At 37.5% G+C, this 26,231-nt stretch overlaps 1 protein-coding gene across 4 annotated transcripts in view; it reads left to right on the top strand.

Annotated features, from left to right (window-relative positions):
* Positions 1-26,231, top strand: part of CDK14 (cyclin dependent kinase 14) — a 311,069-nt gene that overhangs the window by 201,550 nt on the left and 83,288 nt on the right. For all 4 annotated transcript variants that reach the window (XM_005518789.3, XM_014248691.2, XM_088059192.1 and 1 more), the window contains 2 exons: positions 9,018-9,081; positions 20,101-20,149. In XM_005518789.3, the coding sequence (XP_005518846.2) occupies positions 9,018-9,081; positions 20,101-20,149 (113 nt within the window). The remainder of the gene's footprint in view (positions 1-9,017; positions 9,082-20,100; positions 20,150-26,231) is intronic.

Below are 26,231 nucleotides of genomic sequence, written 5' to 3'. Positions count from 1 at the left end.
GCTTTAAGTGCTTAAGTATCCTGATGCAACGGCAGAGCTTGGCCTGTGCCAACGAGATTGGATACTACAACACTAGGTAGGAACTCATATGTGTTAACTGAGCCAGTTTTATGGTCTTCAAAAAGGCCATAAAGCCAGCTTTATGATCCAAAGGGAGCATTGCTTTTCCGATAAGCCAGCATTTCCAAAAAACCCTGTGTAGTGCATACCTGGAATTCAAATGAGCTAGCTGCTGAGCCAGCACAGCAGGGCTTCTGGAAGTACATTTCATAAAAGCCTCCCACAAGGTTTTGGCTTTTTATTCCCCTTTTTCAGTTTAAATAAAAGAACTCATTAAAAAAAAAAAAATTAGAAATAAATCTTTAAAGAGCATGTTTAGGAGAGGACTTTCTGTTTGGGTGGGTTGTTCCAAAGGCTTTGCAACCTAGACAGGATAGGAAATGTGAAATGCAGAGTATATCACTATCTGAACAGAGTAAATCAGAACAGATTTTAAAGAATATGTAAACAAGCATGACTTACAAGCTATGGGGTCCTTCTGGCAGAAAATTGCTGCCTTTGCACTAAAGAAAACCATTCTGCTTGTTCCCAAACAGTAAGGAAGAGACCTTCCAGCACAGCTAGCTGCAGCAGCTGCTTCTTCACGTGTGCTAACACCAATCTCTTCCTCAGTGAAATCATTCCCTCTCTGTAACCTTACTTGAGAGCTCACAAGCTCTGTCAATGCCAGAAGACCTAACTTTTCTCCTTGTAGAGGGGCAGAGAAATCTCTTGAGGTTAGCTTGAGTCTTCTACATGAATTTTCTTCCCAGTCTTTTCCTGATCGACAGCTTTGAGGTCTCCGTAAGCTTTCAAAATCTTTTCTCTTCTAAGAATCGGTTTCATTCAGGTCTTTTATAGTTTCTGCAGCTCCAAAGCAGGTATTAGAGATCGTAAGTCTAGTTTAATATCAGAATTTTTAAATTCTGATTATGGGATCGTTTGCTGATGGGAGGAGACTCCTGAGCAGAGATGGCTGGGAAAGCTGGAAGGACAGGGTCTCTGTTCTGCTTTTAGCAGTTCATCGTGGAACATCCCTCAAAGAGGAGCCATCTTTTCACTTTGGAGCTAAACAATCCCCTTTTACCATGTACCTCATTGTTAGATTATCTTTTGATTTGGCAAAATTGCTGCGTGGTTGCACTGGTTTGAGGGAAAGTGCAGTCTCTGTCAGGAGTTCCCTTTTTCCTCTTTTGCTGCTAATTTCAGATTGTGTCTCTACAGCCTAGTCTCCTCTGTTTTCAAAATAAATTTGTGAAATCCTTTTATCCAGGTTTTTTGTTTTTTAAACATTCATCTTATTCATATAAATATTTTAGTAAGAATCACTGAAAAAAAACAAAAACCAATTTCTTCCACCATGTGAACTTCTATGAATTTGTGAGTTACTAAAATAGGACGTTATGATGAAATGTGCTGACTCCTTGTAGGAAAAGGATGTCACAGTCCTGTACTAGGTGTTTCACACTTGCTTTTTTCTCATTGTGAAATTCAGAGTAAATACTCTAGTTTTGAGCTCATTCCAGTTCAGCTTGGATTATGGTCAGAATTTGTTTCTAACAGTCATCTCACCTAATGACAGAAACAGCCCTGTTAAAGTCTAGTAAGTATTTAGTAGGCACTTTTTGGAATAAACAAAACTCTTCCCTGACCGAGCATTTAAGGATGCTGTCATGTCAAACCCCGTGGTGCTTTGTTGTAGGGCTGGGGATTTCATCTAATCCTGTCCTGGTGCTCTGTTTGTGCTCACTTGTGCTGTGTCTGCAGTGACGACTGCTCAGTTCCTCCTGCTCCTCCTCCTCCTCCCAGCTGTGGCCCCCAGCCCGTGCAGGGTTCTGTGAGGATGGACAGATGTGTCTGGGCACCCTCCTGTCCCTGCTGCTTTCCTGATGTTGGCACAGCTGCAGGGCTGTCTCTGCCAGGGTCCCTCAAAAAGGTACCTGTGGTTACCATGGGCATGTGGAGGATGATGGATTTACTTCTTGTGCTGCAAATGGCATGGAAACAGTGTTGGGATAAATTTAACTTTGCAATGCAGACATCTATTCAAATATTGTTTATATACATAAAGTAAGGATGGAAAAAATCACATATCACAAAGGTTTCCTGGCAAGACTTTGTTGTATTTTGCCTCTATGGGGAAAGGAAGTTAAGAACAGTTGGGCCCTCTACTGTTTCAAGTACCAAATTTTTCATACTTGACAGAGCTAAAGCAAAAATATTAGTTGAGCTTGATTTTGTTAATTTTTTATTTTTTTTTAAATGAATGTGTGTTATTAGAATTTAGTGGGAATGTTTTGCTTCCTTCATCCATACTGGCACGTTACCCCAAGGTTTTAGAATACAGCTTTATAGTAAATTACTTCTTATGCTCAAAGGAAGTGGTTCAATTACCCGTATATAATGGAATGATGATATTCTACTTGATGCCTGAGTCATTCTTTTGTTGAGCCTCATTCTGTTCTTGCTTCTTCTTTTTTCACCTTAAAGAATAAGCCTCAATAAATTCCATTTTTTCACAAAACAGCATCCCTTTCCTTACAGCAGGAACAGGTTTATGGAGTTGGTGGAGGTGCCTTCTCCCTTTTGTGTAGCAGGTACTTCATAAGGCTAATGAAAGAATTTAATAACTTCCTTTTTCTTTATTTTTCTTTTTTTTTTTCTTTTTTCTTTTTGGTAAAGACCTTGCTTAGATCATTCACAAAATAGCTTGCAAAATAAATACTCCAATCTCTTTCTTTCCTAACCAGCCTTGTTTTCTCTTAAATCCATATTTCTGATTTAATTCCCTAAATTAATGCAGATCACATAAAAATATTCTTTTGCACATTACCATTGTGCATATAAAATGGTGGCTGCTGAATTTCTTTTTCCTTTTGCCATATAAAATCATTGTAAGGATTTTTTTCATGACTCTGGTAGCATTTACACAGAAGGAAGCAAAAAAAAAAAACTCCTGTTTTATGCAAAAAACTAAAAATAAAAATTTAAATTCTGTATTTGTCTTTAAAGAATTACATGTTCTTGTTTAACACTTTTGTCCTGAAGAGGAATAACACAAGTTATGTTTTCTGTATGCTTAATCTGTTGCATTACATTTTCTATATTTTTAATCTGTTTCCCTGGACTTTAATTTCTTACCTGTCTGTGAATAATGAAGGGATATTTTGATGTCAGTTGACTGAAAAAAACACAGAAAGTCTGATATTTAAGAAAAATAATTCTACTAAAATATGGTTTTCAGTTCTGAACAAAGCCTTTGTTGCTTTCCACATGGGAAAAGGCTGCCTAGATTACACAATCTTACTTCAGTTGTTTTAACTTGGAATTGACATAGATTCCTGGTTTAGGAACTATGTATAATTTTTGCCATTCATTTAATGAAGTAAGCCTTCAATATTCTAAATCTCAAGGACAATGAATATGCATGTGGTCTTTACTTTTCATGAATCCAAATAAATATATCCTTGCCATCTTAGCTGATAGACATTCTTTCTTTAGTGAAAAATGAGATGGCTTTTTCAATGCAGCTGTGAACCCTGGAACTTCCACAACATTCCCAAGGGTAAAATGTGTTTGGCCCCTGTCTAACAAACCTGTAAGTGCATTACACAATTAATTAGATTTACAGGCCCTGATGGAAACTGAACTGTAAAAGCAAACCTCTAAACTCCTGATCTGAAGAAATGAAAGAAATGACCGGTATTGAGGCAGTTCTGTTTCTGACTCAATCTTTTGGATATTAAACTTGACACTCAGCTGTCACCGTTGTGCCCAGCAGAGAGTCAGAGGAAGCCTCACTGCAGTTGTCAGTCAGCAGACTCTGAGTCAGTATGCATAATAGACAGATAGCTACTGAATGCTTTTTCTAACCTATTATACTAAAACCAAATGCTAAGTTGAAGGATGAAGTTCATTCTTTGGTGTTCACTGCTGCATGTACTTTGTGCTCACTGACATTATTAGGTTGTAACACAGAATTTTTTCCAGAATGTGAAATATCTGGTTCAGATCCACCTGACTCTGCTCCTCAGGAAGGGAATGTAGGTGGATCATCTGGACAAATGGCTTAGCACCATTGCCTTTCCAGAGCAGAAATTTTGTGTTCAGAGGTGGCTCTAAGAGTGATAGAACTGCTGCAGAAAAACCCTGGAACTCACACTGCTCCTCAAGAGGCAAATCTAAAGCAGTAATGTACTTTCCTCTAACAAAACAGGAAACACTGGCTAAATGAAATCTTCATTAGATATATATGTTTTGGAGGAATAGAACAGATTTTTGTAGAAAAACCAAACATCTGAAACCTCCAAATCTCACTCAAAAGAGATTGTTGATTTGTAAGCCATCTGCAATTCTTATTCTCTTTCTCTTTTGATTGAGTTCAGTTCCTCAAACAGCTGTGGTCTCCCATGGTACATCACAGCCAAGGATTCACTAAATGCAGTATGTTTTACCCAGCAAACAGAAAGACTGGAGAAGAAATCTTGAACATTCTTAAAAGGTACCATGAAATAAGAAAACATTTTCACATCCAGCTTGTAACTTTTCCCAGTTAAAATTCCAGGGCATTTTTCAACAAACCCCTCTGCTGACACTTTTTTTACTAGACTTTCTTTGTTTATCAAGTTGACCTAACATTGAAAAAAATTAAAATTCTGCATATTACTTAGCCTGATTTCCATAACTGTTGTCTAAGGAAAGGCAGCTCATTTGCATTCTGGTCTTGTCTTTCATTCTGCTCTCAATAATACCGCAGGCTGCAGCTTCTTTGTCTTGTTGAAGTCCAAACCGTCACCTTTCTTGAGGACCATCAGCTCTAACAAGGGTTAAAGTGTTATATCAGAAATATGCAGCTTTGTATATTCAAAACTTGTATTGTAAGGATAAATGCTTTTCTTTATTAATTATGCCAGCAATTGGGAAAGAGCTGTTAGGAAAGATTTGCACTGCTGCTCATCTAATCCATGGCAGTAATGTGGGATGGTTTTGCATTCAAGGCGGAATACAGGACAACATGACTAATTGTGTTGGTAGAGTGGTGCAAAGCTCACTGTAAACTAATTATTCCCTTGTACACCAGGGAATGGTGAGTCCTTGCAAAACCAGATGCTAACCCCAAAATTTTTCGTACATTAAAAAAATAAGGCAATGCAGCAGCCCTTGATGCATTTTGTTGCATTTCCTAGGAAATCTTTCTATATCATGCTTGTGTATGGAGATTTGAACAGCAGGTTCTGTTTTTTTGCCAAACCCTAATGATATCAGCTGGCAGGTATTTGACCCTCAGCACCCTGATGTATTGCAAATGTGTTATTTTTATATAAACAGACTTCTCACCCTACAAATGGGATTAGAATCTGGTCCTGATTTTTAATAGCTAGTTTCAAATGAGAACATCATTTTATATCCCTTGTCAGAGAATAAAAGAACCCAGAGTGTTTTCTGTGGTGTAAAGCAGCAGAACCCCAGCAGATTTTGAAATATTTTTTGCAGAAACCACAACCACCATGCTCCCTGGAAAATTTAAAATCCATTCCAAATTTGAGAATTGTAGATCAGTCTTGTGTTAGTAATTAATTTTAAAGAAAATAGGATATTAAACCATGCAAGCTGAAGGCTTACCTTGCTGAGAAGAAAATTATCAGTAGAGAAAGCAAGTTAGTCCAATTTTTTCAAATAATTCTTAATGCTAATAAAAGTTTATTTCCAGTATTAATTTGGGGCTTGATTGCTGTGACAGCAGTGATTTTTTTTATGGTTTTGGAACATGAAATAGAAAGAAAAAGTGTTGAAATGTAGAGGAGGCAGAATTCCTGGTGGCATGCTTGGGATGAAAAGTGGTGGACCATGAAAGCTGGGGCTAGGAGGTCACCTGTAAAATAACAGCTCCTGGTGTTCAGCTGTTGTCCAGGGCTGGATAATCAGTCTTCACTGCTAAGTGACAGTGTATTCCAGCAAAACCAGAAGACTCTTGGGTTCTCCCTTCCTCTCCACTTCCCTTTTCCATGTTGGTGCCTTAATTCTCTCTTGTAAGCTGCAAAACAAGGCAGATTTTTCTCCACTGTGGAGTTAAGTGTGAATCCAACTTTGCTTAGCTTACAGCAGGTGTCAAAACTTGTTGCTTTGGATTGCTTAATCCCACTCATCAAAATGGGATTGATTGCTGCTTAGGAGAATCACTTACAAGGTGATGCTTACAAATCTCTTTATATCGACTTACCTGTGAGCAGTGACTGTTCCATCTTAACCAAAGCCACAGTTGTTTGCTGCCCTCTCCTCCCTGTTTGTTGGTTGTCACAAATTGTGAATTTCTGTATTGCACATGCTAAAAAACATGTGGAAGAAGGATGAACTTTATACTATTTCTAGCATGCATTAAAATAAAGTGTTTGGATCCTTGCCTGAACTACCAAGTGTCTCTACCTTAAAAAAGGTTGGCATTCATATGCTAGGAAACTCTCAGTCGTTCTCAGCCTGACTGCTGCCCTTGAGAGAAGGTATAAATATTTTAAGTGCTTCGAGTACTCCAGTGCAGAGAACTTGCTTGTAGCTGGCTCCTAGATACTATGGTGGCAGATGTGCTTGAGTATTATTAAAGAAATGGATTGGAAAACTAGTGAAACAAGAAACACTGAATCAAGTATGATTCCTTTAAAAAGTGAAAATTACAGATTTTGTTAGCTGGTTTTAATTTTCATCTGTACAGTCCCATAGCTGCCTCTTTCTCATCTAAAATAAAGGCATATAAGAACACACTTTTGGAGGAATGTGGCTATTTTTTTTTTTTTAATATTCAGAACAAATATATTAATAACCAGTATATCTTATTTAATAAGATAATATTCCTTTGATTCACTAAGACGGGTTGCAAAGTTGAGAACCTATTTCTAAATTTAAATTGATGCAAGAATCTGTTTTTGATCCACGGGCTCCCTCTCCTGGTCTGGGAGGTGCTTGGCATCAGGAGCTTGATTAATGCAGAAGGCAAGTGGAATTTATTTGCAAATTGAATTTTGTGACATAGTGTCGATGGTGTCTCCTAATTTCCTCCATGTTTAATGACAGCACTGTGCTCTCTCTAATAGCAATAATGAGATGAACCCAGTGTTGTGATGAATCAGAGTTGCAGGGCCAGGTTTATCCTATTCAAGTGCCAATTAAGGCATATTACAAAGACTGAAAGAGATGTGCTTAAAACAATATTTACAAATAAAATTTGCACTGGGAAATAACTATGTGAATGTATACTCTGTAGCTGCACTGATACTGTCACCTTTGTCACCTCGGTGCTCTGCTTTCACCTTCTACTGACCATACCACATCCAAGTTGGACTGTTTGCCTATTGTATTTGTGGAGAAAAAGCATCTTTGCATTAATATTTCTAGATTAGAAACATATGACTGTTTTAAACTGCTCAACAAATTTGAGGCCTTAGACTCATAAAGCAAACCTCATAGGTAAAAATTGTATATTTTATACTATATAAATATATATATATATAAAAATATTGTATTTTAGAGGTCACTTACTTTTGTCTCAAGTTTTTAAGCTTATTTCTAAATTTAATTTAATAAATTTCTGGCAGAGTTGAAGAAAAACTTTTTGTGTTTTGTCCCGCCAGTCTTGCTTCTAAAAATTTTTCAGCTTGAATTTATCAACATGAACAAATGTTTACATAGTTTAAGAAATGAAACAACTATTCTAGAGTGGTCTCCTTCCTTTAATGCTCCTAACTCACATGTATATTGCAGCAAACAAAATTAAAATAAATCTCTTCAGTTCTAAATGATTTGGAGTAGATGTTGCTTTTCACATTTTTTGGACCAGAGATTTTCACACTAACTTTGGACTTGCTTCATGCTGATTATGATGATTATGATGCTCATAAGTGCCTACAGAATGTCACAGGGACTCAAGATATGTATGCCCAAAAGATTTATTCAGATGACCTGCAGTGCAGATAGGGGCAGCGCTCGGAGGGGCTTTTGTACATTGATAATGCAAAACGAGCACCAGAGTAATGTGAATTACTTCCACTCAGAATATCAATCTTTTATTCCAGGGCCTGAGCTTATAACAAATATTCAAAAGAATCTAGCATTTTCATTCATGTTAGAAATTGAGTGTACATTTTTGAAAAGAAAGATCCTACTAGTGAAATATTAAATTCCACAGTTCGTTCCAAAATGTGTTTCTAGAGCTTTTAACTTAAGTGTTCCTCCTGGCTTTACTTAAAGCAGGCATTGACAGTTACATGTTATGAAGCAAAACAAGGTTTGGGAGAACTACTTATAGCAGTTCTCTCACTTTAATTACTACTTGAGTCAAGGGCACAGAGAGTGAACTTTTCATGTGAACAGAGAATATAAGATGCATGTGAGAAGTGTAAATACTTTGATGCTGTAAGTTGGTCTGACACATTACAAGAAGGAGGACAGTTGAAGTGAAGAGAAACAAAGCATAATGCAGAAGTCAATAAAGTCTGTATCTCCTAAGAATTTACTATTTTTATGTGTACTGCAGCCACATTGAAATCACAGCTCTCTGCAGTGCATTCTTGTTCATGTCACACTCTTGATCATCCTCTTTACCATCTGTGCAAATCTTCTATCCTAGTATTTGTTCATTATCTATTTATCTTATTTAAGTTTCTAGGGATTGAAGTTATTTCTGAGCTAAATTATCTAGCTTCTGTTGCACCAGTGCTCTCAGATAGCTTGATACTTGTGAATGAAAAGTAGCTTTAACATCCACTGGTTCAACAAGCAGTGTGACAGGAACACAGTACTCCCATCTGCTTTACAGACTCCACTGGTACCTTGGAAATGTTTGAATCATTTAACCTTTTGTACCTTCTTCCTCCTTCCCATCCCCCAATTAAGAGGCCTATTTGAAGTGCTTTCTGCAGTGCTATGACTTGTTATGTCTTTTCCATTAAAGCAGTGTGGTTTTGTTTTTGTTTTTGTTTTGTATACAGGTACTTGGAACACCAAATGAAGATACGTGGCCTGGAGTCCACTCTTTACCCCATTTCAAACCAGGTAGGTTGAAGCACCAAGTTCCTTCACATTCCCTCTCTGGAAGTACGCAACAGAGATAATTACATCCCTGACCAGAAGTGATCAAAACGACCTGGTGTGCAGAGTGTGGACTGTAATGCACTTCCTCCAGCTGCTTACTTTGTATTGTTCTCAGGGTGGGTTTTCTTTTGTTTCATTTCTTTGCTTTCTTTTTAATTTTATTCTGTTTGTTACAGTATGAGCCCTGACCTGCTTGCATTCCTCAGCCACTGAATATTTATTGTACCTTTCAGACTGCTAGTGTGCTGATTTTCTAGTCAGGATTACTTTTCCAACAGAGCGCACCAAACTTTGATGTATACTAAAGGAAATTAAAAAGTTGAGAGAAGAAATTGTGAAAGCTAAAGTTATTACTAGATCATCTATTAGTATCTTTCTGCAAAGGTTCAATTTTTCAATGTGTGTTGTATTTGCAGTTGTCATACTTTATAACCATCTTTGAAAAGCTGTTTCATCATCTGATACCTTTTTGTGAGAGGAAGCAGTTTGTCTCCTAGAGACTAGGAGGATGTGGTCATCTTCGTTTTTCTACACATGTATGCATCTTTATGTTTGTAATATATAGAGTCTTCTGAACTTCTGAGTGGGGATCTTAGAAATAGTTTTTTTTTAAACATGGCAAAGCAGGTGAATGAGCAGGCAGGAGAAGAAGCAAAGGAGTTGTAAATGACAAGTAGATCTAGATAGCTCTCAAAATAAGAGAGTGAGAAATATCTTGTAGAGCTTACCCTGATAGAGACACAAACCCTTGAAAAACAGGAATGCAGACAGCTTTCTTGCACATTGCTTTTCAGTCTCTGTCCCACTGCTGACTTACTGCTGTATAGTGAAATCACACTCTAGTGCTCTCAAGTGAATTAGTAGAAAATTTAGCAGTCTTTCACTGAAATACTAAAAATACTACAGTGTTCTTCCCTTAAACAGTGTGTCATTAAGTTCACAAGCTTTTGTGTTTCTCATTCTTGATACTGATTGAAAAGTGAGCAAATACAAAATCCTTACAGAAATGTAGTGGTCAGTAAAAGCAGCCCAAAAACATTGGTTTTAGCAAGAATAGTAAAGAGAAGAAAGCCTGAAGGTGTCAGTGATTGTTGTTTGGGTTGGTTTGTTTTCCTGTGAGATACAGGAAAGTCTTGAACAGTAGATGGCAGCCAAGAAATTTCCAGGTTTAAGTTTTCAGTTTGTCTTCCAAGTGTGTCAAGGGATGTAGGTTTATTACCACAAAAGAACATCAGGAAATAAATCCGCTGTAGGCACTTCATTAAATCTAATTTTTGTACAGGCATTGTGTTAGAATTGCTCTATTTTCTCCATCCCAGACTATAGATTTTTTCAGCTATGAATACATAATATTTATACAAATGGAGAGTGGGGACAGGAGGAAAAGTGCCTCCAAGACAGAAGATAGCTACTCAGTATTTTCTCCATTTCTGCACATGGCCTTTGCTCTCTCAGATCCTTTCCACGTCTGTGAAGTATGTAGATTCATAAGTCAGAGTAACTGCTATTCTTGCTGGCAATCATTTAATCTTTTTAGGGCCTGTTATTGCAAACTACTGAGCTCCTTCATTCCATTACACTGTGGAGGTCTGTGAGCACTCAAAAAATAAAATCCCTGTTCTGTACACATACTGTGTTGTGTACCCTACATCACTGATGACCTTGGTAAAAAGATTTTTTTTGTTTGTCTTATGGTTCCTTATTTGCTGTTTTTTGAAATTGCAGCAATAGAAAGCACCATCTAACTGGACAACCAAAACTGGCTTTCACACCCCAAAACTGAGTAATGGAATTTGATGCTGGTAAATGTGGAATTGTTAGAGCAGCAAAACACATCCCTCTGGGATCATTCTGCGGTACCAGCTCCTATGGTATGCTCTGCACATGGGCTGGGCTGGAATGAATACTATTTACTCAGACCATTAGGGTTGTTGGAGATGCTTGGTCAAGGACACCAGGTTCTCTGTCACTTCTTAAAAATGTGCTTTCCTTCATGCTGTTCTGTGCACAAAAGCTTTCTGGTAAGGTTGCTGCATCATTTTCTACAGGTGCTCAACCAGCCACGCTCCCCTCCCTGATGGTCTGAAATTGCTGTTACACTCTAGCTTTCCTGACTGACTTATTAGGAGCAAAAATGAAAGTTGAAGATGACTTAATCTGTTCCTTTTCCTAGCAAAATAATGAAGTATCCTGAAATGTCTTGCCAAATCGGAACCAATTCCATTATTCTTGAAGATCTGTGAAATTACTGTGTTTAAATATGTGATATGGGGTTAAGTAACTCCTGTCCTTTGCTTGTGTTAGTAAGTTTTAAAACTGAAATAAATAGCTGCTAACAGTAATTGTGCTAAATTGAGAAGTGCAGACAACATTGGTGGTGAGGATGTCACCAATGTTCTCTCAGGAAAGAGTTTGATTCTATAGACTTGAGTTGTGTAAGCATAAAACAAAAGCATTTGAAAAGAAATGTCAGTGATAAATGGTTACTATATTTTTAAAAATGCTGAGCACATTAAGTGCCTGTGGATTTGGGAAGGTTATTGAGAGTTGAAACAGAATTTCATTGTATTTCTTGTTTGCATACAGACATCAATAACTAATTTTCACACTGTGGTTTGATAGGGCACAGTCTTGAGCTGCTGAGAGCTAATCACAGTTTACTAGGAGAAACATGTCTGGAAAATGTGGTATTAGTCTCTACTACCGTGGCCAAGGGTCTTAATTTTTATGGGAAACATCCAGTGCTTTAATAACTATGATCTCTGACATCTTAATATGTAGGAACATTTCTGAGCCTGAAAAATATTTACATTCCCAAAGCTAATTGTGGCTGGCTCTAGGTCATTTAGAGCCCTAACTTAGGTGATTTTAACAGCTTATAATAGTGAAAATAAAATCGTCATAGTTTTATTTGCCATTTAAAAAGTCAGAAAACAACTTGTATTTTATCTGCCTGCTTTGCGATAACTTACTGTCTTACAAATGATTCAAGTAATAGATTAGATATTTAAATCTAAAAGTTGGCCTGGTCTTTGAGCTTTTTCTGTTCTGCAGCCTCCTCCTCTCAGTTTGTGTTTGCACCTGTGAGCACAGACACACTTGCACACATGTCCTGCTTTGTAAGTTACTTAAGGACAATCTAAAAAATGCAATTGGGAGACCTGAAATACTTCAGGAATATTTCAATAACTTTGGATTACCTCTGTGATTCACACTGAAGCTGTTATGGATGCTATAATCTTGAGGGGTCTTCCTGTACTCAGGAATCATCATTTCATTGGTTTCATCACCAATGAAACCCAGTCATTTTGCATCACTGTGAAAGTAATTATCTGCTCTCAAAGAGGAAAAAAGTTTGAGGGAATTATGAAAAAGTGCTAGTTGCTGTTTCAGTAAAATCTTGATGTTTCCCCCACACGAGAAGCCCCATGTGACAGGACAGAGACACTTTCAGTGATGAATATGATCCCCTAGATTTGGAGAACATGTTTTCACTATTCACTCTTTTGCTGCAATACTTTAGGAAGTATGTGGATTTGCTGAGCTAAAACAGATTCAAACACCAGTCATATCACTGGGCCTCTATCTCCAGGAATGAATTAAAGTAGACATTAACTATGTCTTTCCTATATGAGTAGAGATAAAGCAGTATTTCCAAACAAGCTGCTTCCTTGCCAGTCTTGTGCCCAAGTCTTCCTGATTTTTTGTGCATTATGTTCTTCATTGTTATTAAACCTCCCCTTTTTTTTTTCAGTCTGCAGCCCTATCAATTTCCCCTCTCCAGCCATTTCTCCTGGATTGAGTCCTGTCCAAATAGAGGAGCAGGAGAAGCCTTTGAATAAATATCTACACTTAAGTTTTCACTTTTCTGACATTCTCAGTTAGTGTTTGGGACTGGTGCTGTGTAACATCCTGGGAAGTTAAGTAGAGATTTATCAGGAGGTACTGTCAGTGAGTAAAGTGGGAGAAGATAAGATATGGTCACAATAGAAGATAAATGAACTGTGTGTGGCAATGAAGAGATGGTAATGGTCAAGGAGAGGAAGGAACTTGTTAGGAAGGTGGAAAAAACATGAGAATGCTTTGGTTCACTGTGCATCAGTTTCTTTACAATACTGTTCCTAGGTGAAAGAAAATTAAATATTTAATCATGGGCTGATGGTGTAGGAGCCTGAGCCTCACAATATTGTACAGACAATCAGAGAGTAATACACCTGAAAAGGTGCCTTTATGAGACAATGGAAGCATCTGCTAAGCACTGATCTTTAAAAGAGAATCCCTAAAGCTGGGATGAAAAGAGGTAAAAGAAAGAGTCTCTCCTTAAAGAGAAAGCAGAACACAAAAAGAAGCAGTGAGAAAAAGCTTTCGTAGGAAGTAGTGCATAACATGGATTTTGCCAGGGACTGATGGGCATTTCGTGGATTTATTTAAACATCACTAGTCTATGACGGACAAAACCACGGCAGAACTGGTGTTCTAACTCAGGAATTCTACTTTACTTCTCAGGTGATCGATAAATACAGATTTGGTTAAGAAATGTGATCTGCCTACATGCATCTTAACAGCTGATTGAGAGCCAGATTTTTTTCAAAAGATTAAGTCTTCATTTAGAATAGGGTTGGACTGAGAGACTGAACTCCTTTGGCACAAACACATGAGCATATTGCATAAGAAAACACGGCTTTTCAAACTTTCATAGCAGTTTTTCCTGTAGAGTTTCTCCAAAGCCTGCCAACATTTTGTTATGTGCTAAATCAGTATTTTGCCTGTTTACATCACCACTGATGCCAGGGAATGTTCCCAGGCAACGTGAGAGCCTCTGCTGTTAGACTGTCAGAGTGGCCTCTGGTATGCCTCATAACAATTAGCACTTGCAAATAATTAATTCCTGGGTGTTAGGAAGCTTCCTTAGGGTTAGGAAGTCAGTGTGGGATGGAGACTGTAAGATGTCCCCATCTCCTGTATGGGGTGGAAGTGGGAGGTGCTGCAGCAGAGCTACAGGACAGTGATGGTCTCATCCAAACAGTCTCAAGCTCTTTAAATTACTGGTATGGATGTAATCTTCAAGAATTTGAGCACTTGAAAAAAGGAGGGCTATTTGTAAAGGGGAATTAATTTCAAAATCCTCCCTCTCTATTGCCAAAACAAAACTGTATTATTTAGTGTTTCTTCAATCTGTGGTATCCACCACCCAAGGGAAGCAGAGTTGTCAGTGTTTTTACCATTCTCTAAACAAAATTACATTAAGCTGAAAAGTTAAAGTAACTTATTATGTGTGCAGAGGAGCCAAGGTGAGCTCTGCTAAAGGATGGAACCATTTAATGTAGGACTCCAATGCTTCAGAGAATGCTGGGTATTAAAATTACATTTTCTACTTATGCTCAGTCTAGAAAACAGCAGCTATTATTCCTCTTTACAGAAGCTGTGCTCTTCTAAAGGAAATAGAAGGGAGAAGAGGGGACAGAATGGAGGGGAGGGAGTTGTAGTTTTTCTAAAGATGTTTGGCATACAAAACTCCAAAGTCTAGCTCATGTATTTGATAATCCTCTGGTTGTGACCTAACTTCAGTAAAAACTCTAATTGCACATTAGGGGTGCAAATGTTATAGTGCTTGAAAATTTTCTTGTCAACATGGATGCTTGTCTTTATATCTTTAGCTAACATAATTTGAATAATTTTAGCACTGAATCTTTACTAAAAGTAGTATATGTCATATATATAACAATACAGTGTTAGTCATGTTAGACTTTTAAATTAAATGTAAAGAAAACCCTATCAAAGACATAACGAGTTAGACTTTTCAAAATATTAATTATGGTGATGTTTAAATATTTGCATTTAAGCTAATCACATTTGGTTTTAAATAGAGAAGAACATTAATCAAGGAATGCATATTAGCCATCATGTTTTGATTAGCAACATAAAGAATGCCTTGAAGTTAAACTGCATTTTTTCTTTGGTTTAGACTAGATTATCAATACCGTTAAAAAGAAGCTAAAAAACCAAAATGTATTCTGCCTCTCATTTCTTCTGTGGTTTTTCTTGCCTATCTTAGGTCTTTTCAAAGCAAACGTGGCAATGGTATAATAGCTCATGTGTTTTTCTGACTGATAAAAGAGGAAAAAACCCCTCATCTTGTTTTATGGTACTTAAAATGCAAGTGCTTATTTTTTCAATTCTCACAGCAGACCAGTGCTCCTGCAGTGGTCTGCTAATAAGCTCACTAGTGAGTTCTGCTGCAGCTCGCTTGCGTTTGAACCCGCCCTTGATGCGGGGCTGTCAGATGGAGCGTGTTTATCAGGCAGATAACGATGCTTGCAGTGCAGAACATGTAGGTATATGTGTGGGCACACAAGTGAGTATGCACACACAGCAGTGTTGCTACAGAGTGGTTGTCTAAAGGAAATAAGAAATAGAAAGAAAGAAAAAATTACTGTTTTTTCGAAGACCACTTAGTACTGCTGAGTGTAATGCATGAACTTTCTAGGCAGGCTTTTTTTTTTCCCTCTAGGTCTTCAAACTGTCCAGAATTTGGAAGCAGTTGTTTTAAAAACATAATTTTTTTGATGCATCAAGTTTGTCAAATTAACTAGCTCAAGAAATTACCTCCCTCTCTTCCTCTGGTTGCTCATTACTGCTTCCATTTTGCAGTTGTTACTCCAGTAGCCTCTCAATGCTACTGTTTGTGGGGAACAGTCCTAAAAACTTCCTTGGCAGATGAGGCACTGAGTAAGCTGTGCTGCAAGGTCCGAAGCCAGGAGCAGCTCAGATCCTTGTGCTGCCAGAAGAATGTCTGTGTAAGTGCCCCACTCACCTCGTCTGGGCAGGCTGTGTGCAGTGCCCAGCAGAATAGCGAGGCTGAGGCTGGTGCTGGGGTGTGGAAGTCACAGCCTAGTCCTTTTGGATACTCCTGGGACATCCTGAGAGTAAAAATTGCACTACAGGAAGATGTTGCTACATCTTTCCACTAACAAATGGAAATACTGTATGTTAGCTCTCATTTATGCCATCCTATACAGGCATCTCTTTACACTGCATTTGATTGTGGACATGGCACTTAGTCAAGATTTGGCTTCCTTGGCCTTCTAAGAAGCAAACAGTAAACACTCTAAGGTGCTGTGTGATTCCAGCAAAACTAAAAAGCTCTTCCTTCTTTTGTTTCACATAAGCAAAAATTCACCTTTTACTGGGTGAAATACAGCACCCATATGAATAGCTCTGCAACAGTGAGACATAGCTGGAAGTGAGGATGAGGAATGCATATTTGGGATAAAAATGCAGAGGATCAAATTTTGTTGCCTGAATTTGTTCTCAAAAGATCGGCAAATATTGAAGTATTTGCATAAAGGAAATTAAAATAAAAATTTTAACTTTAAATTTCAGATTTGATTACTGTGTTGACCTTCCAGAGTTTTAATTCAAAATAAACACTACATAATAATAATAATAATAATAATAATAATAATAATAATAATAATCTAAAAATATTTTAATTTCAGTACACATGCCTACAATTTGAACTATAAAAATTCAAAATACATCTGAAATCAAATCCTGATCTGTAAACATACAATTTTTGATTTCTTTAATCTCAGCCTGATGAGAATGAGCAGCTGCCTCGGAAAGATGGTGCACCTTATGTTCTTGAGAGTGGTTTGCATGTGCTGGAGGATGGCTGTGTGGTTGGGTGATCATGTGAGTGTCTGCATGGTGTTTTCACATGTTCATGTTTGCTTTTCAGTTCTGAGGGAGGGATATTAAGTTTTTGCTCCATAGGGTTTCTTCCACAAGGTGGGAAGATTGTCATTGCCAGTACTGTTGTGTCTCAGTGTGTCAGGCAAAGATTTCTTTTGTGGGGGAGCATTCATGGTAATTCTGCAGAATTCCCCATCACACATACAGACTTATGTTACTGTTCTTTATGAACATGTCAGTGATAGCTTCTGAAAAACAAATATCAAAGCTACATGCTTGAAAGTATCATAGAATGTAATTTTGTGCAGCTGGTCACAGTCAGACAATAGGTTTAGATTTGGTTTTATTCCACCAATCGAGCAGTAAAGGCCAGAGGCATTCATACAGGTGTGTGAGAGTTACTCACTCTGAAAAGTGACTCAGAAGCAAACTTGGGGATGTAACTGTGAGACTGAATTACGGTTCTGTGATAAATTTGACACAAGCAGGAGATGCCCAGATAAAAGTTGTGAAATTATCTCTTTTTTTGCCTCTGTTGGGACTGCAAGTTTGGTGGTTTTAGGTATGTCATTTTGTGATTGACAAACTGCACCATGGTGGAGGAGCTCAAGGACAAGATTATTGTAGCTTCTCCGTTCTGGCAACTCTGAAACCAAAATCAGCTAGTTTCACTGCTTCTTTTTTCTCCAAGGGATAAGTTCAGAAAAATAAAAAGCTGCCATGTACATAGGCTGGGCTTCATTAACACAATAGTCCCATCTAATTATCTTGTCCATGAAAGTTGGTAAGACTCTGGTTGGAGCCATGACCATAAAATTATATAGAAAAATGTGAGCTATTATTTTATCAATGTGTGGTTTCTTTCTGTATAAAGCATGTAAAGTAAGCAGCCTCTAATCTGCTTGAGTAGAAAGTGTTGATACCAGTAGTTAGAAGCATAGACTGCAGTCACAACATATTCAGTAGAGTCTGGAATTAAGGACTATGAACTAAACATTTGCCTCTCTGTAGACAGGGTTTTGCCCTCTCCATGTCTTCTGCCCCAGTTTTCCCTCTCCCTGCCTGATAAATATGATATATAAGGTACTTATTAAAAAGATATTTAGACTGGAACAGCAAAGGAAGATCCCTTTGAGAAATTTGTTTTGCTCATGTGTCTCCCTTATAGCATTTACATAACTGGATCCAGTGTATCATTTTTTTCAGTAAAATTTCATCTGGCATAGCAATAGTTTTTCAGGTTTTTTGCAGAACTGGAACAGATCTTTGGGCATTAAAGCCTTAAGGCAATTTGGTGAAGTTGTTGACTCTGGGGCTTTCCTCCCACAGTAAAAATAGCTTAAATTGATTAAAATAAATACTGGATAGTCTGGTCAAGAAAATATCTTGTATATGATACTTCTCAAATGTTTTAAGTGGATGTAGCTCTGTTGAAGACAGTGTTGCTGTGCCAGTTTGAATCAGCTCAGTATCTGACCAAAACATATTGCAGAATGACAGATAAGATCAAAATCTGTCTCTCTCTAGGTCCAGGTTACCTTTTCAGTAGTGCTTCAAGTTGGTTCAATTCTCTTTCCACCCAGATATTTCTGCACCAAAATAGATTAATTTTTAAGTTTGCAGTTTATTATTTAGCTGAACTCCCATGTGTATCTCAGACATGTTGTTACACAGCACTAGCTGGCTGCATTTTATTTTTCAGTCCCTTGTCATAAATGAATTGACAGTGTTACGGTTGGACAATTTACTTAATACCAAAAGTCTTTATTTTTTTCCAATTTTTATGGGTATCTGTTTGCATATATGTATGTAATTCCTGTTTGCAAACTAAACTTGAAGAGTTATAGTCATGTAGCTTCCAGTTTTCAGTACACTTGTCACACATATCTAAAAGGGAGTGATTTCATTTCTTTAACTGCATCAGTATGGTTAAAGCAACAAGACTTGTGAGCACGAAGTTGCCCTCAGATACAGTGTGCAGGTGTCTGTTATCAGTCTGTTATTGTTTCTCAGTAACTTCCAACAGTGAATTCAATGAGATTTGAAGCTTCCGCATTTTTTAGTTAAAGGGGCAAAAAAGCTAAAAAATAGGTATAAGAAAAAAAATCAAAGCATCCACATTGATGCTAGGATTTTGCTTCTGCCTTGGTTTTGGCATCTTTAGAACTGACTGTGTATGAAGTGTACATGTCAACTTTAGAAATGATACAAGCAAGTATACAAATACAGGAATTTGAACACAACTGCTTGAAGGATTGTACCTTTACAGCTGTTTTTCACAGTAAGAAGCATGCATATCTGTGTGCCTATATATAAAAAATACAGTTGCAGCTGTACAGTGGCTCTATTAAATGTCATGTACATGGGTGGAGAGGAAGCAGGTTTTTGTATATTTTTTTTGGAGTGTTTTGTAAGTTTAGAACTTCTTCACAGCAACTAATGCAATAATATTAGGATAGTTGGTCATGGTGAGTGCCAGTCTTCATGGCAGGATTTCCGTGCAATGGATCTCCATGGAAAATGTGCTGTTCTCCAGCTGAACTCGTTTGTTGCTACCTGAGAGCCACTTAGCTCCTGTCCAAGAGGCTAATGAAGGACTGACCCCTCATTTCTGCAGCAGCTTACTTAGCATCTTCCTTTTTCAACCAGAGTCCTACTGCAGATCAAGCATCTTGGATATGAGTGAGAAACTCCTTCTATCTAAACTGAAGAACTTAAGTAAAAGAAGAACTTGAAGAACTTGAGTAAATAAGCTGTCATTGTAATTGTTACTTCTGTTCATTATCTATATGTATTCTTTAGAAAATAGACTTCTTAGTGTCCATCATGTTCTGTTTGCCCCTGTGTGTCACAAAGACCCATGCTTACTCTTATGCACCCTGAGAAACAAAAAAATATGACAGTGAGGCTGTAGAGAATTGTATTTGTGATGAAGAAAAAAAAATACTAATTTGAGGATTCTTTTTTTTTCCAGTAGCAATCAAAGAATACTTTAGAAATAATTGTAAAACTTTCAATTTCTGGTGATGCCACAGTAAATGAGCTTTAGTTCATGCTGGTTTGGTGTGACTTGGTTTAACAAGTTGGTTTTTGTGTTTTGTTTTGGTAATTTTTTTCCTCTGTTTGTATGGCAATTGCTTATAGGTTAGTTTTCTTTCCATAGGACTTGAGCTGCAGGAGATACACAGAAATGATGAAATTATGAAAATTGACAGTAAATAATTATTTTTAAAAAATAAATCCTGGATTTAGTGGAGTAATGGAATATACCCCTTTTTCTTACAGAACGGTTTACGCAGTATGGCCCTAAAAACCTTAGACAAGCATGGAATAAGTAAGTATTTTTTTAAATTGCACTTCTGACTCTTAAAGGGTATGCTGAAGTTATTATATCTAACTTAGAATGGCTCTATTTTTTTCAAATAAGATTTGAATTGCCAGTTTCTTGTAAATAGGGAGAAACTGCATAGTGTAGTATTTTCTTCTTGGGGGTGTTAGTTGGCAAGCGTATTGAACTCATGGAGAAATGCTCAGTTATTGCTTTGGGCCGTCAGTTTGGAATCTTGTTTTCTCTGTTCATCTATAAAAATTAGGAAATTTTTAAATAATTTATTTTTACTCCACTTTTGAGTGTTGCTTCCACATAATCATCCCCTGTTGCCAGGTCCATCTGGTCATTGCTGTGAGCTGCTGACCATACTGTTGTAATCTTAATTATCAATGGAAAAAATCAGTGTAATTTCACCACACTTTTTTTTTTTTTTTTTTTTTTTTTTTTAAATTTTCAATGTTTTCTGAATTTGGTCACATTTACACCAGATGGACATCGATATCAAGGTATTATGCTCAAAGTCCAGAAAGGTTGCCTGATGAGCATTCAGATTGAATACTACCACTACTGGCATTATTCTAAGTAATCATCTGTGTTAATTTGGCTAGAAGTTTCTCAGCACATGTAGAATCTTTGTGGACAGGATATTTAGACTGCACTGTATTTAGCAATTAATAGCTTTTATATTTTGAAGAAAGCTTGCAGAATTTGAATTGGATGGTTTCAGCTATGTCAACAACTTGTCTTGCCAGAAAAGCAGTTAGAATTTTACTCCACTATCTTTTGACCAAAAATTTTGCAGGAAAGCTAAGCCATTTGCTATACCAGCATTGCTGTTTTCTTTCTGGTACTAATTCAGAATTTTATTTTTGCTACTAAGTGCCTGTCTTGTTGGTAGTTTACCAGGGAGTTCAAGAAATTAATCAGCAAGAGACTAACATCTCCAAGTTCACCACTGAAACTGAAGATAAAAAATATTTTGGTGAAGAAGCTTCCTTGCTGTAAAGGAAAAGAGTTATTAATAGAGTAGAAATCCAAATGCTTTTTCAATATCCTTTTTAACTAGCAATGAAATGTGTCTACAACTGCAAAATCCATTGGATGGTCACTTTCCCAAAATGTGATTAGGTTTATATTCACTTTTCCATTCTGTTAGTTTTTTCTCTATCTGCTCCTTCCCAAACCCATTTGGTCCAGTGTTTTCATTTAAAACAAAACCAAAAAAATAAACACAAAACCAAAAGAAACCAAAATAAAACAAACAAGCAAAACCCCCAAAATAACAAAGAGCAAGCAAACAAACAAACAAACAAAAGCCAAACAAAACCACCTTTTGAAATTATGGTTGACAGAAGGAGGAAGAATCTCTTAATACAGCAGGATTTTTTGGTATTAGTTGTTGAATGTAATGCCATCAGTGTTTGTCCTTTGAGTCAAAATCTGTACTTTTGTAGTGCCAGGCATCTTCCATGACCCTGTAGCTCACTTTGCAGTACTACTGGATTCTCCTTGGTTAGCAGTAACTTCCCAATTCCTGCAATGAGAAATAAAGCTGGCACTGAAGCCAGTTCAGGCCTCCACAAAGGTTAAGTGTCAGCAGCCTGCATTAATTGACTTTCAATAGTCTAAAGAAAAGTTCCTGGCTTGTCCAGTTCGATCTAGGAGCCTAATTTGGTGGCTTTGGTGGACGAGTCCATCTCCTGATTACTGCAGAGGGAACAACAGGAAGATTAACTCTGCTTGTATTTGGTGTTTGTAAACATCTCAGACAATTTTGCAAATTGTGATACTTGCAGGCATCTTAAAATGTTTGACTGTACCTCAATCTTACTGCTTGGAGTACAGTTCAATTTCCTGAAAGTCACAGCTTATCTGTTAAAAATTTTGTCACTATAATGATCTGCATCCTGTCTTTTACAATCAAAAAAATTGCAAGTTGATTTTTTCTTTACAAGTAGTTAATGAAATCCAAATGCTTAGAAGAAGCAATTATATTACAACATATGCAGTGAGATCAGGATTGGGAAAGAAGGACAAGGAAACTAATGTTGATTTGAATGTGTTTGCTTGGAGGCACATATTTGCCTAAGTAATGTGAATAGATACTGGCATGCTATTAGATCCATCCTGCAGGCCTGAGCTGAAGTCTTTTTTCTGTATTTTAACAGCAGTTAGACTATTAAAATACAACAGTTATGTATTAATAAGTACAATAATTGGTTTGAATTTGAAAAAGTTGTTGTCTTATATTTCCTTCGAGACTATTGCGTGAAATTTCTCTTTTCATAAAACACCACAAAAAAGAACAAAACCCAGTTTGCTTAAAACAGCTTCAGTCTCTGAGATTTCATAATTGACACAAATTCTGATCACATCACAGGCTGATTCAAATAAGACCAGAGCTTTTTAAATTCTGTGAAACCTCTTCAAAAATATTTATACATTTTCAATGCTCTGTGAATAAAGGATTTGCAATTTTTCAGCATAAATGAAGGGATTGAAAGACCAGAAGCAATGACAATACATACAGTTCAGTGCTTCATATGGGTATTTCTACTATAATAGGAAATACTCAATGCCTCAAAATTATGTATCATTTACATTTGAAATGTAAAGGGCTTTCTCTTTTTCCAGTGTAAATCTTTATCTGTGTGCTGTATTAGAGCGCTGTTTGCTTGCACAGCTGTAGTTAAGGATGTATAAACATTTCCGTTATAGACATCATATTCCCAAGGGTTTATAATCCAGTTGTAAAACTTAACACATGGATAGACTGATTCATTCTAGAAATTTTCTTTTTCTTTCTTTCTTTCTTTCTTTCTTTCTTTCTTTCTTTCTTTCTTTCTTTCTTTCTTTCTTTCTTTCTTTCTTTCTTTCTTTCTTTCTCTCTTTCTCTCTTTCTCTCTTTCTCTCTTTCTCTCTTTCTTTCTTTCTTTCTTTGTTTCTTTCTCTCTTTCTTTCTTTCTTTCTTTCTTTCTTTCTTTCTTTCTTTCTTTCTTTCTTTCTTTCTTTCTCTCTTCTTTCTTTCTTTCTTTCTTTCTTTCTTTCTTTCTTTCTCTCTTTCTTTCTCTCTTTCTCTCTTTCTCTCTTTCTCTCTTTCTTTCTCTCTTTCTCTCTTTCTCTCTTTCTCTCTTTCTCTCTTTCTCTCTTTCTCTCTTTCTCTCTTTCTCTCTTTCTCTCTCTCTTTCTCTCTTTCTCTCTTTCTCTCTTTCTCTCTTTCTCTCTCTCTTTCTCTCTTTCTCTCTTTCTTTCTCTCTTTCTCTCTTTCTCTCTCTTTCTCTCTTTCTCTCTTTCTCTCTTTCTCTCTCTTTCTTTCTCTCTTTCTCTCTTTCTCTCTTTCTCTCTTTCTCTCTCTTTCTCTGCAAAGTCCCATTACTGCATTTTATAGGGGAGGAAATGCAATTTAAAAAAAAATAAATAAATGAAAAATCTCCACGTAGAAGCTGCCACAGAAACTGTACAGCAATAACATTGACCTTCATTCTCTTGGACTGGAAGAGAACAGCTTTAATTTTCTAAACACAATGAAGTTTCACTATCCCCATTTCATCTTTCAGGTACAGGCTGATCCTTTATCTTGTTTATATATAGGTTTTGAGGTCATGGCATGTAAGGGTGAGAATATGAATTCAGAAACCTTCAAAAAGGCTTTTACCTCAAAATGTATATTTTAATTAGATTACTGTTTATGTAAGGGGAGGTTAATAGGAGGAAAAATAATACTCTTCCAGTTTCGGCAGAGCCAGCTTCACTTCTGTAAGGCCAAAGGAAGAGAGGCAAAAAACTCCAACCCCAAACCTTCCAAAAAGTCACAGACAGTAGTTTGAGGGTAAAATAATTGCACTTGACCAACATCAACTTCCACAAGATGATTTTAAAGGCAGAGAAAGGTGATGGAACAATATTGGGCACAAGTCAATTGCTCTTTAATTCCTGGTCTAACTGGAAATTATTTAAAAGCATGGAATTGAGCAGCAATGACAAAGTGATATCCAGCAGGATCATTATATAAGTCAGACCCCTTAAATTCTTAAAATAGAATTAATTAATATTAGAGACTACTTTTGGGAAGCGTTTGAGGCAAATAATACAACTTTCACTTACAGTGAATTAAGTTCTTTGGAAACTTTAACTCTGAATTTCTTTACTGATTGTCAGACTACTTAAAGATTATAGGGAGAGTATTTACTAGATAAGACGGAATCTATAAATTTTGTAGTAATGCTTATAAAATTAAGAAACAAATCTTGCACTGATGTTTGCTTCTATCTAGTATGAAGTTTCACCTATGACATAACATACTGTGGAATGTAATTATAAGATACTGGTCTAAAAAGAACTAAGATGTGGTAATCTGATCTTCCCATTGAGTTCATAATGAATTATATTTTCAGGTTTTTTTCCTCAACTTTTCTGTTCAATTATCTCTACACAATAAAAACCAAGAACAGCTCTGCCTTCAGAATGCAATGCAACCTCTTTCAATTTGCAAAAGCTTCTCCACAATAATAAACCCTTACAGAAGAATAACAAAGGAGAACTAATTATCCTTGTGTATATTTGGTAGGATATAAAAAGCTTTTTCAGATCCTTCTGCCATAATGGGTTGTATTGTGAGAAATTAGGTTGGAAAGAAAAGGTGCAGTTGAAAACAAATTCTGCTCTGCATAAATAGGACTACTACTTTGTAAGTTCCCAACATGGCTGTATTTATTATATAAATAACACTTTATTCTCACAACCAGTCCCACTGCTGAGGATTTCTTCCTTTAACAAGATGGCCTCTGTACTTGAGACCTCCCTTTCTGAGGCCAGGGTGTTTAAAAGTTGCATTCCAGGATGGACTGGCCTATTTTGGGACTGTTATTCAGTGAAAACTTCCTGGAGAAAGCAAAGGGAGTGAATAGATACAAGTCCATGTAGCTTGAGTTTGTATTTTATTTCAAGCAGGCACAGACTACGGAATTGCTTAGAGCTGAGACTTGGGAAGCATTTTTGGTTTGGGATTCGGTTGTATGGGTTTTTAAGAAAATCGTTGCCTTAGTTGGGTTTTGATTAAAGAAAAAGCGCTCTTCTAATTGTCACTTTTATCCCTTCACCTCCTGTCCCTTCACCAGCACGGCTCATTGTAACACAGTCGGTAGTACCACCGAGGGTACTCAAGCTCTCCAACACAATAGAAACAAAAAGCTTTAGTGTTGTCGTTGGGAAACCTTTCTGCTGGATAAACCCAAGGAGCAGTAAGGGTTTCAGGCAGCACCGAGCAGAGGTGGGCTGCCTGTGTGCTCTGTGTGCACTGTGAGCACATCGCTGGGGTGCTGGGACCAGGAGGGGCCACGGATCACGCTGGGGGAGCAGGGGTGGAAACTGGACACAAGATGGAAACATTTTTCAGAGGTATTTGCAAACAGGCATGTAAACCTGCCTCTACCGCCTGAAGGTTTGCAGTGATACTTCTGCACTGGAAACAAAAGCCATTTGTTATTTTCCAGGCTTTTTTCCCCTGTTTCCCGTGAGCAGGCGGTTGCCCGAGGGGCCTGGGGAGCTCTGTCGCGACATGGCCCGCGATGGAAGGCGGTGCCCCCCAGCCCCCGGCGCTGCAGTGCCGCGCTGTCCGCGCCAGGGCGCGCCCGCAGCCCAGCAGCGCCTTCTGCCGCGCATCCCCCTGCTCGGCGGCCTCTATCAATTCATTCCTTACAATGTAAATGCTAAGATTAATTTTAATTAATTGTGAATTGATTTCGGGGTGGTGGAAGCTGCTTGTTTGTACTTAAGCGTCTTTTCCTGCCCCCGCTTAGCGCTGTTTTCTGTGCGCGCAGCTCCGCGCGGTGCTGAGCCCACCGCACTGCGGGGATTGTCAGCTCGCCGTGCGGAACTACGGGACAAGCGCTGAGAAACATCCCTGTAGTCCCTTCATCTATCCTTCAGCCAGGCTGAAAAATCCTTTCTGATTTATATTCCAGTCTTTCGTCCAGACTGGAGCGACCGCAAAGTGCCATAATGTTATACCTTTTAAAACTTAGGGGGAAGATTATTCCTAACAGACCTCATTGATACCACGTTTATCCTGACAGTCAATCACTGA

This window comes from Pseudopodoces humilis, chromosome 1 (genome assembly GCF_049639895.1).
Source record: "Pseudopodoces humilis isolate 2021_Gansu_Grassland_sample_001 chromosome 1, ASM4963989v1, whole genome shotgun sequence".
NCBI lineage: Eukaryota > Metazoa > Chordata > Aves > Passeriformes > Paridae > Pseudopodoces > Pseudopodoces humilis.
The sequence above is the reverse complement of the archived record's forward strand: the minus strand, read 5'-3'. Positions and strand labels throughout refer to the sequence as shown.